Source organism: Pithys albifrons, chromosome 2 (assembly GCF_047495875.1).
Source record: "Pithys albifrons albifrons isolate INPA30051 chromosome 2, PitAlb_v1, whole genome shotgun sequence".
Lineage (NCBI taxonomy): Eukaryota > Metazoa > Chordata > Aves > Passeriformes > Thamnophilidae > Pithys > Pithys albifrons.
Window position 1 is genome coordinate 95,992,656 of NC_092459.1, and position 13,923 is coordinate 96,006,578.

A 13,923-nucleotide genomic window follows, 5' to 3' on the forward strand; every position below is an offset into this window, starting at 1 on the left:
GAGAACACTTTGAGTCTGCCATTTATCATAGTTCCAGTGCTGGATGAGTCCCTTCTGTGACTGCTGTCAATGTGGTGAAAACACTGAAGCAGACAAGGCAGCCTAACCAGGTTCACAGAAACAGTCTGCCTCAGACTACAGGGCCCGTGAGCCATTGCAGCACTTTCAGGATATAAAGAACAATTTCAAACTGATCTATGGATGTGTATTTGCTTTTGGTAAAAGACAGTGAACTGAAATCATTAGGCCCAAGCATGTGAAGCCAATTATTTTTTTACATTTCTAGGTAGAAATATAAAAAAAAAATCCACAAAAAATAACAGTATTTTGGAGTTTTGATACCATATCAGATACATTTTGGTAAACCAAAATTCAGAAAGAAAATTCTTGGTTTTGCCGGGTTCAAGTACCACCAGTTCAAGTGCCCATAAAATAACTTCTGGTCATTTTTTTCCCCATGAAAGTAGTAAATGTTTAATCATGAAAATTAAAAATATATCAAGGCCTCACTTCTGAATCTTGAGAATGAATGTTCCATTAGTCTCATCACATACAAGGGATAAATTTAAAAATCTAAGATTCAATGGCTTTACTTTTAGGAGCTGGAACTAAAAAAAAAAATAAATCACAAGATTCACCTGGCAGTCCTACGATAGGGAACACTGCTATTATTAATGACTAGTGGATAAAATACTTCCCTCATCAGGAGATCACACATTCTGAGCAACCTCTCCAGCATTATTGCACAGGAGTTAACTACCTGCTGTATTGTGGACTGCAGGGCTGACATAATTAGAGAGGCAGCATGACACACTACAGACAGTCTGATAAATGGCAACACAGTTCCGTTGTTGCTACAAACTTCTTAGAAGAATCTTTCAGTGCTTGGTTTTTCCTGTTACTACAGCAGGGAGAGCAAACAGGTGTCCTCCATGGGAACATTGTCTTGAACATGGTAGGGAAAGTGTCATAAAACTAAGCATATGTGAGAAACCTTTGCATTCTGCTTTTTGTATGTTGAGTGGATGTGACTCCACAATAACCTTCCCTAGTGCTTCACATTTAATCACAGTCTTGTCTTTTTTTCCTTTCTGCCCATTTTCCCAGTCTTTAGTTCCCCATATCCCCTTGGAGAAATCTGCACTGCATTGTCTCATCTTCCATTTCTCCAGTACCAAGACAAATTTAAAGGATATTTAACACAGCACAGGAGTTTGACACTTTCATATTTGATCTCCTTTAGAACTCATGAGCAAATACCATCATCCCAGTAATACGTTGCTATGTTTTATCCATTTTTTCTAAAATCCCTCTCACTAACATGTTAATTTGAAATAACTTCAGCTCCTTCACCTGTGAACAGCAACTGATACAGAAACCTTCTGAAATCCCATGATAATGAACACCAAACCAAAGAATCCACCTAGCTTTTCCTCCACAGCCTTATCTTCTTTGAGTTTTCTATTACTGCCTGACCAGGGTTTCTGGTTCTCCCCCTGGGGTGCTTAAAGGGCCCTCTCTTCATGAAGCCATGAAGGATCTTCCCTGGATTCTCTAGATTAGGCCACATGTTGTCTTCTGAACTTTGACTTAAGCACAGAACAGAACTGCTGTATTACAAGGAAAAAGAGAAAGAAGAAAAGTATTTCGAATAAACTATTTTCTAACATACCATGAGAATTTTTTTAATCCACTATGCAAACTTTCAGTCAGCATTCACATGCATGCAGTACTCAGAGAACTTTCTAAACTATGGAATAAAATACAACACTTCTCTACAGAATCAGATCCTGAGGTCCTAATTAAAAAGCACAAAACAAAAACTTGATTTCAGCAGCAATTTTTTCTACCTAAACATGGCCAGTGTGACTGCTCCACCTCCCCTCCAAAAAACCCTAAATGTAGGCAAGAAACATAAGAAACCAGACCTTGACTTGGGATTTCAGGATTTGGTCCTATACTGTTTTCTATTTGAAGTTTGGCATTATAAAATAATTATTTCAGGACCGCGACCTTTTGTGCCAAGTTTCAGCCTGAAGCTGAGTTATTAACTGTAAGGGGTGGAAAAGTAAGGTATTTATAATGGCTCTAGTGGTATAACCTTCATTAGAACAGTGTGGATGGAGCTGCTATCAGAAAGACTTCTAAGTTGGTGGGTGAAATTACAATTTCTGTCATGTAGCACCTTGAGGCAAATTATAAAACAATTATTTGTGAATGCTACAAAGATATTATCCTACAGCATTTTCATCAATAATACAGCCCCCCAAACTGACTCAGAAGAGGGAAAAATGCCATGATTCCAATTAAAGACAATAAACTGCACAGGCTGTATTACATCTCAGGTATCCCACGAGCCTATATTCTAGAAATGCCTTTTTTTCTCTATCTGATGACAGATATGTATTAAAATGTCCTCTTGTCCACACAAACTGGTTGTTTGTGGTTTGCTTTTTTTCCTTGAGCAAGCTTTTTCTTTTATGGATAAATAAGCAAAATTCATATTCAGCCCAGCACCTGCCAAAGCTGTCAGCTGTTGTGTTTGTCATATTTCAATCAAAGCTGAAGCCAGCCAGTCATTTTTATACTGCACAATCCCTACATACTCGAGGACCAGAATTAATGAATTAGCTATTGATTAAATTCCACTCTAGCAAATCCACCGTGGCAAATAAATGAACTACCCGGGGCACATGTAGGCCACGGCCAGACATGTCCGGGCAATCGATCAGTAGTTAGTATTCTTTTGGGATATAAGAACAGCTGATGATAATATGACATGTAGGAAAAGGCAGTGTAGAAACAGAGTCTGTTTCTGGCTGAGCAGATTATAAAGTAGGAAGGCATTTTTGATCCTTTTGCATTCATGTGTTATGACATATTTAGTCTATATATAATAGCAGAAACATGCATAAGTGTTTGCAGTACAGACAATACAGACAAAGGCATACATAAGTTAAAGCCAAGGGCAAAAGATGAGCTACTGAACTGAGTTTTTATCATCAAACAAGCTTTGACTATATCTGTATGTGTTACAGAAAAATAGCAAGCTTATACAAAGACAAACACTCAATTCAAACAAAATGTAGAAATGCTAAACAGCAGATGAAAGTCCTTAAGAGACTGAAGAAGCAAGTCCATTCTGCTGGCCACTTCTGAAGGCTCAGATGTTAGACTTTTGTTATTTTTAAGGTTTTTTTTCTTTTGATAAAAGTAACACTGCTAATGAGCATACTCCACTAGAGGTGGAAAATCACAGGAACAGCAACATAAATGCAGGAGGTTAACTGCTTTATTGTTGGCACAATCCTGAAAAATTGATGGGCAAGTTTATTTTTATTTTGTCTTTGGAAAACAATAACTCCCGAAGAAGCACTGTATAAGTTACTATTTGGTTGCTTCTACAGAATGCAAATTTGATGCTTCCTTTTACAATTAAGAAGTTTGCCCATGCCTGTGGATGTAGTGGATAGGCAGGTTGCAAACAGTGGTTCAAGGAGACATAGATATGCATGCCTTTTAAGACAGCTTACTAATTCTTACTGCTGTGATGGGTGACTTTTTTTTACCCAGAATTATTCTAAGTTTCCATTATCAGCATCACATTGCTCCCTGAGCATTAATCTTCCCCTTCTTAACTGACAGCAAAATGTGATAATTTTCATTCCACTACACTTCTTCTCAACTATTTCCACTTATGCCTTATTTATTATCACAGCACAGTGATACCCAAATAGGTATATACAATCAACCAAGGGCAAGACTTCTTTGATTGTTTTTTTTTTTGGTTTGGTTGGATTTTTTTGCAAAAAACCCTTCAAGACCAAAAATAACAACCCCTAAAAATGCTTTCAAAGTATACAGTGAATTCTTTTAAGCATCTTATTCAACTCTGAAAAGACAACTTTACATTCTGGTCCCCTTTCCAGCTCCAAATCTTTCAGATTCATGAAAGCCACCTATAGCATAGTACCTTGAGCCAATTATGTGAATAATGGGTGCTGAGAGCTGCTTTGGCTCATCTTCCACTGTTGTGATCTGGGTCCCATTGCTTCTCAAGCAGGCATACACTGTGCAGGCTTCAATCTGATGAAGAAGAACATGAGTTTCACTTACTCAGCTGCAGAAATTTTTCAGCTCCTCTACTTGTTTAGACTTTCTCTTCACCCAAGATACAATTTTGTCTATTTAACAGATTCCATACAGTCAGGAGAATACTACTGCTTTGAGATAAGTAAATCTACCAAAGATACAACATTTTCCCATACCATTTTCAAAAGAAGGCTACATGTGGCCCTCTAGCACTAATTGTTGTTTTGTATTAAATTATCATCAACAGAGTTGCAGTGAATTTGTTTTTCTCCACGTATGTGTAGAACCCAGTACACAACACCGAGAAAAATGTGCTTTGTTTTGGGGCCTTGAGTAAGTTTTCTACTCCTATCGTATATTCTGACATAAAAATAGCAATAATTTTTCCTTAATAGTTTCTATTCCTTTATGTCTGTTTTGGAAACTAAAAGTGAAAAATGCAAATAGAAATCATACAATTTCCTATGAAAAAATGCCAAAGAAATATAAACTTATTCCTTCAGTTCTTGGGATTAAACTAAGCAGACGCAAGATGAAATAGGTAGTGAAGGATTGTAACACTTTCTGTATTGTCAACAGGAAAGCTACTCAAAATAAAATAAGCACAAAAATAAAAGATAATTCAGTAAGATTACCAGTGGGATGCCCATGCATCCAAGATAATATTTCAGAAGAAAAAAAATAATTAAATGGAAAAAAAAAGGCATCTTATTTTGGTTTTACCTATCAAACTGATGCACATATAAGTCCAGTATAAATACTAGCAAAGCAGAAGAGAAGAATAATTAACATCTCAAGCAACAGAAGGTAGCCAGGGTAAATTAATATAGAGGGTCTATAAGTGAGGCAGTACCCTGAATTTGCATTGTTATTGAGAAAAGACAAATGTGTTTCCAAGTGGCATTCAAAAAGTCATATGTGTATTCATGGGTGGAGGTTTGCTGCTTCAGAGGGGCTGGAACATGGAAATCTGTTACGGTATGCCTGTCTGGTATTTTATTTATGGCATGCAGTAACTGGATGCAAATTTTCAGAGTGAAGTATACATGGTACTATTAAGTTCATCTCATATATAATAATGGAACCCAAATCTTAATGAAGTAGACAGGAATAGTTACAATAAGTGTCAAACTGCATTTCTATAATATATTAATAGAACTTCAGAGTAGAAAGATTTTTTTATTCTTTTTTATTATTATTATTATTATGTTTCCACACACAGTATTTTGCCTTTCAGAAAATATGTGACTAGTGAGGCAAAAACAGAGAAAGGGAGAAGCAAAATAAAAATACTTTCAGTAAAACTAACAGCTATGATGACTTCAGAGATCAGCTCTGCTTTCTCCTCGAAAGTATAAGAGAAAAAAAATTATAAAAGCACGTCAAATGCAACATCATTATTTCACTGCACAGATATATTATGCATGCCTGTTGTTTCTAAAACAATTGCAATTTTCTTTTAATGAGTAGGAGTAAAATCTTTGCCTCTTTTTAGTATATGTTGGGGCTTTGCTAATGTTGAAGCACAGAGCATTTAGGGGAAAGTAAATGGACTTTTGATGGTTTGAAAAAAAGATAATGGAAATTTGCGTTATGAAAAGTGTACTCAGACCAAAAAATGCTGAAAAATAAATACATGCCTTGTGTAGATGCGCACACAAACACCAGAGCAAACATATGTCCATATATGTCAAGAAATTCACTCAACAATATTCTGCTTGGAAGTCCAAATATTTTCAGTAAAATTAAAGTATATTACACCACACAGAAAATATATTCTAACCTGTATATCATACACGGTGAATGGAGACAAATCTGCTAAAAGGAAAGATCCTGGCTCGTTCATTCCAGTCTTGTACTGCTTATTATTTACATAGACAGAGTAGCCTGTGACAACACCATTTGGGTTTGAAGGCGATGTCCAGATGACACGTACAGCTGTACTGTTGATGATGACAACCTCTGGAGGGAACATGCCCTCAGGCTCTAGAAATAAAGGAAGAATCTGAATAAACTCCAGCTGTCTCTGCAAAAGCACTTGTTTAACCAAATGCAGATTAGTATTTAGGTTTAGCAAAGGGTTCACTGCTTATCTGCTTTGCTCTGATGAAGTTATCACAGTCTGTAGTCTTCTGTAAATTGGCTTATTATACTCTCAGTTAGAAATCATGAGAGCTGATGGTGAAATGCTTTATACCAACAGTATAGTGTCAATCATCAGTAGTATGTGGCCAGTGAGATATGATGATAAATTATTCACCCATCTGCACTGCAAACATGAAAATATTATTTTTATGTCTCCCCAATACTAATTCTTCCAAATAAAAAGGAGAGAAAAATAAGGAATTTTAAATAAAAACCTGAGACCAAAATATGTTCTGTCTGGTGGAACATGACATTATCAGCCTTATAGCTGAAGCAATGTGCAATATTGTCATTATGTAAATGGTTTTGAATGTTGATTACTATAGGTAATGATGAAGCCTAACACTTATATAAAAAAAAAAGAAAAAACCAACACCTTCCTTGGCGTTAAATTACGTAATTATCTAAGCATGTCAGAAATAACCATTCAAAGACCTATTTTTATCATAAAACCCCATCTTTACCAGTTGAAAAATTGCCCTTATGATCAATTCTATTTTATAAACAAAAGGTGCTGACCTTTGGCATGAGAAAGGAAATGGAATCCTCCCTTAAAGTGCTTTGCTAATGACCTGGAACACTTGCTTCTGAGGTAATGATATTATAATGTTTATAATGAGACTTTATAAAGCAAAAAGATTAGAAAGACCATTCTAAACACATTTCAGATGCACAATTTTTTTATTATGATTGTATCCTCAACCTCTACCCCCAGCCCTGCACTTGCCCACTGGCACAGAAATGACTCATAAAGAATTTTCTTAGAGGCTGAACTTACACGTAGTGTTTCTAGTGACTCAGGAAAGGCCCTTTGCATGATCTGTCATGTCAAAAGCACGTTGCTTCAGAGAGCAAATCTTTTAAAAAAAACCATTAATTGTTTCTAAATTCCACCATTTATTGATATGAACTCAGTTCCATACTTAGTGCACACAGACAGGAATATGCAGGAGAAGATGAGAACAAACTGGGTTAATATCTGCTATTAGAGCTTTTCCTTCTGTCTCAGTGGGACCATTTATTGATCTACCACATGATGACAACCAGCACTTAAGCATTTTAGCGTTTTAGACCTTTTTCCTTTTATACCGGAAATTTTATAATGGAAGGATGACTGATCTCAACCCTAACAAAAATCAATCAATTTCATTCTCAGATTTTAAGCCAAGCTGCATTCACTGCTAACCAACCTCCATCTGAGGTAGTCACATGCACAACTTCACTGTCGATGCTGTGGACTCCATTAAAAACTTGAGAAAATATCTGATACTCTGTGTTGGGCTGCAAATCATCTATGACTACAGAGTTTACATCAGCCTGGATCCTTAGAGATCTTGTCTCATCAGTAGAATTCAAGAAGAGGGTATAATACACAACATCTCCTTGCAAATCCTGTAGTGCTAGAAAAAGAAAGGAAAAACATTGGGACATCAACTGGGAAACATTCAGTCAAGAAGGTTTTGTCAATAACATCTATTGTGAAGAGTAAAACAAATTTTATGCAGACCCTTTAAAAAAAAAAAAAAAGAAAAACAAAAGAAAGATTCCATCAAGTGCTTCCAATTTCACCCTTGTGAGCAGTGATGCAGACTGCTCTTCCTAACTTGTCAAAATCATTAATGATACATCATCCTATCCAACACTGGAGAAACCTTTCTTTCTCTAGACATCCTCATGATGACAATGGAATCTGTAAGGTAAACAAATTAATAGGTGAAACGCACTGCAAACAATGGCCTTGCAGTTTGCCACTGCAAAAGGATGTCTTTCACCCAGATCAAAGCAAGAGAGCAGATCAGATTGCTCCATGGCACTTGTGTAAGATGGAAACCTCAAAGACCTTTTCCCTTTTTTCTCCTTCTCTTCAAACAACATGCCCCCACCCCACCCCACTTCTGTGTTAGTCCTCGAGCCATGAAGAAGGGACTAGTGCCTATGCCTTAAATTCTAGTGATATTCAACTTTGCAGACAGTCCTTTGGCCACAATTACAATGAAAAGCTACGTTTTACTATTTTAGAAGAAGCATGATCACATAATCTGCATGCAAAGCTGTAATACACTGAGAAGCATTATATGTACAGGGGAAAACCCCCAAATTCTCACATTTCTTTCTAAAATGTCTTTTACAGAGACCTAACTTCCCCAGAGAAAGGAAATAAAAACCAGCGTAATTTTCTGGCTACACAGGGAAAGACATTCACTGGTCTGAGATGATGGATAAGCAAGGATTACAGGCAAATCTTCTCCATTTTAGCAACTGAGATGTCATCTGTTACCCTATCTGTCCTTTGTCAAACAGTTTAAGTTCAGATCTTACCAACAGCAACTGCTTTTCCAGTAGGCATTGAGATGAAAAGAATAATTATGACAAAAATTTTAAGCACTAACACATATTGCTTTAGATGACACACTGTACCACTGAACAGGACTCAGCTCACTGGGAAACAGCATTGATAAAAGCCAAAAATATATTTTCAGATTCTATAATACATGGTTTTGTCACCAAAATCCTTAATCGAGAATGACATGCTGTTTTTAAGTGGTACAGATACAAGTTCTAAATCTTTAGAAGTCAGAAACCTCCAGTAGGGAAAAGAAAGACAGCAAGGCAACTTATTTTAAGGGCTCCTTCAAATTCCCTAAAATAATTTGAAAATTACTATTTTGAAAAAATGAAACATGGATTTACAAAGTAGTGAATATGCTTATTGCAACATAAGAAGCAATAAAATATGATAACGTTTTCAAATAATGAATGGCCTTGTCTTGGTGTTTAACTTCTGCATTTACAAACATATACAGAGGAAATTTCTAAGGTATGAATGAAAATAAAACCAGATTGCATTACCTACATTTAGAAGGTCAGGGGTTTAGATTACTAAGGTAATGAAACTTCAGTGAGCTGCTTCAGGTCTATTACATTTGTCAGTTTTTATAAGCATGCTTACTTCAAGCATGCAATTATAAAATAAAGAGACTACATTTGTTGCAATTCGGCACCCAGTCCTTACAAAATCATTTGCATGTGAGTCATGAAGAAATTCCCCACTGCTGTATTAGCAAACCAACTAGAGAAGTCAGTTAAATTAATTTTAAGGAGCAGAGCAAAAAGAAAGAGAAAGGGGATCCCCTCATCATGAAGGAATGTATATGTAAATTTTTATACAAAGAGAAGAAATAGACCACAAAGACAACAGGATTTTGTGTAGGAGTGCTTTATAGATGTCTCGTGAGTTTGCATTAACTATTTCTTCACTTTCACTGTTCTCATTCTGCAAAAAAGCCTACAATAAATACACACATGACTGAGAAATGGTGAAATGTGCACATTCCCCCCCCCCCCCCCCCATTTCTTTCCTCTCCTTTCAAGGACATTTAGGTATATTATAAATCAAGACAAGGACTGTGTTTCCTATGAGAACAAGGCAGACCAATATAAGTGATGGCAGGTTACCGTCTAGTTACTGGAATAAATACTAAGCACACTTACTTGGTTTTGACCATTCCACTTCTACAGCAGTATGATTAACAGCACGTGCAATAAGGACACTTCCTTTCTCTGGCAATCCTGCTAATGTAGTAGCTCTCACTTCTTCACTGGATGTATATCCTACCTCGTTGTGCACTATGAGCTTGTATTCATATGTTGTGTACCTAAGACATTTTAAAAATATTAAACGGAACAAAAACTGCAGACAGAAAATATTTGCTGTAAAACCTTCTACCTGTGCCAAAGATTTATGGTTAGTTCTCCTCCTGTAACAAAATTCAGCTGTGTGATGTGCACCAATGAAGACTTTATAAGATGCATCTATTTTTTGCAAATAATTCAGCATGATTAACATGGTAACAAAAATAAAACACATTATTTCACTTCTTCATAGTTGTAGCTTCTGAGGTGTTGAGAGATTATAGCTCAATTCAATATGTAATTACAGCAGTGGCAACCTGCCAAAATTTGGATCAGAATTTAATCAAATGAGGCTTTTTTCCTCTTTTGGGAAACCCATTGATTTTAACTTGCAGAGTCTCATTTGTAAAAGAGATTCCCCACACAGTCAAGACTCTCCTACAACAAAAACATCCAAAAAACCCTTCCAACAACAAAAAACAACTCCCAGAAGTTCAAATTTATTTAATAAGTACTTTTCTTAAGAACTGTGTATATTCCACTTACACAGATTTATTAAACACTACATGTGTATTTAGTAAACTAAAGGACTGTCACTTCATCATTATATCAAAAGGCACATTGCTGTATTTTAAGTGGGATTTCATAACCTCAAATTAATTTCCTCATAAAAGCCTCATACAAGCACAGAAACTCTGGATCATCATCTTCAAATTTTCACTGAAGCTGCAACATTGAGATAATAATCTACAAACACAATAAAGGAACATACAGTAAAATGCCTAATATTTAGAGATTAGTACAAAAAGTCACTCAAAGTGTATATTTAATTCATTTCACTTTTTTGTATTTACTTTTTTGACACTTTACTGAACACCCTGCTTTTCAAAAGAGCTGAGCTTTAATAGTCCCCCTGAGAAGAAAGCAAATTAATGGAAATTCACTAGCTCCACCTGTGACTATAAGCATTGAGGTACAGTGAAAGTATACGTAAAACATTTTATTTCTCCCTTTGCATCTTCACCAAAGGAAACTCCATGTAGAATTTCAGACATGGTTGGAAGAAAGAAATGGACACTTGGGCAGGATTGGGACAAGTACAGCTCCACGATCAGTTGTTTTAACAGCTGGAAATGAGCAATGACCTTCAGTGAGTAGGTAAAGAAAGCCAGAGGCAGAAGCACTGGGCTTGGTTCAGTCTATACAACAGGCAGGAGCAGGGGTCACATTCTCCTGGTTCACATTGTGCTCAGGAGGGACACACACAATTTTTACAGAAGTAGAAGGCAAATTCAGCTATTTGAGGGCCAATGATTGACATACAGTTCTCATAAAGCACACCAGCACGCAAGCACAGAGAACACACTCATCCTGAAACCATCCGTGAGGGTTTTCCCAAGAATTCCCCCACAAAAACCCCAATGCATAATTCATGTTGAACTTTCCATTACGATTTCTTGATGTGTGTGTTTGTTTGCCTGAACGAGCAGTAGCCTTAACTTCAAGATACGGAAACTAAGTTTGGTCAAGACCAAATGTCTTTTTTACACCACGCAGTAACCACTGTTACATACTGAGGAATAGAACACACATTCCATTTCTCCACTCTCAACACTCTGCATTTAACTGTGATGAAGCTAACACAATAAAATCAGGTCAAAAAAAAAATCACATTTCTGAAACCAAGTTTCAAATGTTTCCCATCTAGGACTTCTCAAACATGCATTCTACCTGTGCTATGACTTTGCCAACACATAAATGCACACATAAATCAAAATAGTTGGATTGTATGAGCTAAAATTTCACAAGAGTTTTATTTTCATTTGTTTTTCAGACCAAAACAATACACGAGTCAGGAATGACAGACTAATGATAAATCCCTGCATATTAGAATGATTAATACCAAAGATGATGACAAAAAATATTTCATTACATAATTAATATGTTCACTACATAAAGACACTAGAAACACTTTGAACTATTAAACATACACTATACAAAATGCCAGCATTTGTTTTTATAGTTTTTGTAATCTCACCTGCTAAGACCCTTATCTTCATAAAACCACTGAGTTCCTGAGTAAATATTGTGCCACAGATTTAAATCTTCAGGGGGATTTGATGCAAGTGGTTGCTGGATTTTACGTCTCAGGAGCTCATATCTAACACAAAAGACAAGCAGAACACCAGGATTATCTCAACTAATGTTATTACACAAAAAAAAAAAAAAAGCCAACCAGGTTTTTTTAAAGCCCCACATTATTTTGTTTTTACAGCTGTAAACTTTCTGAGATAAACATTCTTTTTAATGTTTCATGATTTAAAATATTCAATTACTTAAAAAGCAACACAATGACCTACTTTAAAAATTGAAAATTAAGCACTTCCATTTGAAAACAATGAGTTTATTTAATGATTTGTAGATTTTAATCTTTGTGGAAGTGTTTTGAAGATCAAGTTTAAATAGCCCGGTAGTAGTGTCTTATGCAGACTCGCATGATATGAGCAGGTTACTCCAGAATCTGAAATGATAAGACCTCTTTCTTGCAGATGTAATAAAACATATAGAATTGCAATTACTATTTGACTAGTAGTAGTAACTTAAGTATGCCTTTGTATTTAACATGAATTTTCAAATAAACACAGTGTAAATTATGGGTGAAAACACGCATAGAATGAGTTAATTGTTTGATCCATCTGTAGGCCTTAGCAAAGTATCTCTATATTTAGGCAGACATTCATGATGTGAGCTTGAAAGACCAAACTATTTCATTCTGGTTTTAATTGGTATCTGAAGCTGTATTCCTGTCTCTGTTTCAAACAGCAGATCACCCAAAGCCCATCTTTCATCAGGTCAGCCATGAGACTGCCTGATTCAGAGAACATGCTTTCCTCAAGGTTGCATCATACACTCTTCATCATCTTTTACAGAAAACTTTATGGAATTTAACAAAAATTAAATCACTTAGCATCTACACAAACTAAAAGGGATATTATTGTAGTTTGCATTTCCTAATCATTCTAGGGATTACATAGGAAACTATACTCTAAAAGAAACAAAATTAGATATATTTGTTATAACAGTGCTTCAGTTTGATAGTGTTGTTCTACTTGCAAGGCACCAGATGATTGTACCCTTCCTACCACTTATAGAAACAGTCTGAAATTTCTTTCAATGGTGAACTGCAGTTTTAATCAAACTAGAGTTACAACATTGTTTCCACTTATTCCCAGCAAATTAGAGTCATATGCATACATATTCACTCACATACACAACTTGATTCTCTAAAGTGCTGGGCTGCTGTGCTTTGTCCTGTCCCTGTCTTCCATTTTGGAGATGTGCTACTGTTAAATTCCAGACAGAAGTATGTGGATGCTCTGGTAGATCTTAAAGACTCATTTTAAGAGCATATTTGTGAGAGTGTTTCCCTGTTTAATTATTCTGCAGAATATCTCGGTGTGGGTCACCACTCTGCTGCAATCATCACGCTGACCAATGGCTCCATATGTAATTTCACGCTTTTTAATGTTAAGATCCTCTCTAGTCTGATGAGGAAATATTGGACAAGACCATTCCAGATTTGAAACCCTGAATTAAGAGGTGTTTAACAGGTATTGCATACAGCGATTTTGTATTGCATCAAAACCAGATATTAACTGAGATGCTCTTTTACAACAGATCCAAGGCTACCAATGTTCCACTTCAGGCAGGATGTACGTGCACAACTTCTAACAACTTTCACCCTTGAGGTCAGGGAATAATCTTCAACATGTACAAGCAAGCATTGTGCCACTTAGTGATGCCAAACTGAATTACTGAAGAAGTTAGGATTATAACTTTAGAAATTAAACAGTAAAAACTAATTAAACTCACAGTGTCATAAAAATCAGGTGACTTTATAACAAGAACAACTCTCACATGAGTGGTTCATCAGTGTCAACCCAAAGACAGATAATTACGGCTTTATAGGAAACAGTCCTGGCATATTCCATCCAGTATATTTCATAATAGAGTCATGAAAAACATCAAATCTTTTGAACACTGAGTGCTGAT

General features: G+C 36.0%; 1 protein-coding gene across 1 annotated transcript in view; it reads right to left on the reverse strand.

Annotated features, from left to right (window-relative positions):
• Nucleotides 1-13,923, reverse strand: part of USH2A (usherin) — a 387,863-nt gene that overhangs the window by 103,861 nt on the left and 270,079 nt on the right. Inside the window, exons 43-47 of the mRNA XM_071578650.1 lie at nt 11,909-12,031; nt 9,730-9,893; nt 7,428-7,637; nt 5,876-6,078; nt 3,974-4,086 (exon numbers count right to left, since the gene is read on the reverse strand). Of these exons, the coding sequence (XP_071434751.1) occupies nt 3,974-4,086; nt 5,876-6,078; nt 7,428-7,637; nt 9,730-9,893; nt 11,909-12,031 (813 nt within the window). The remainder of the gene's footprint in view (nt 1-3,973; nt 4,087-5,875; nt 6,079-7,427; nt 7,638-9,729; nt 9,894-11,908; nt 12,032-13,923) is intronic.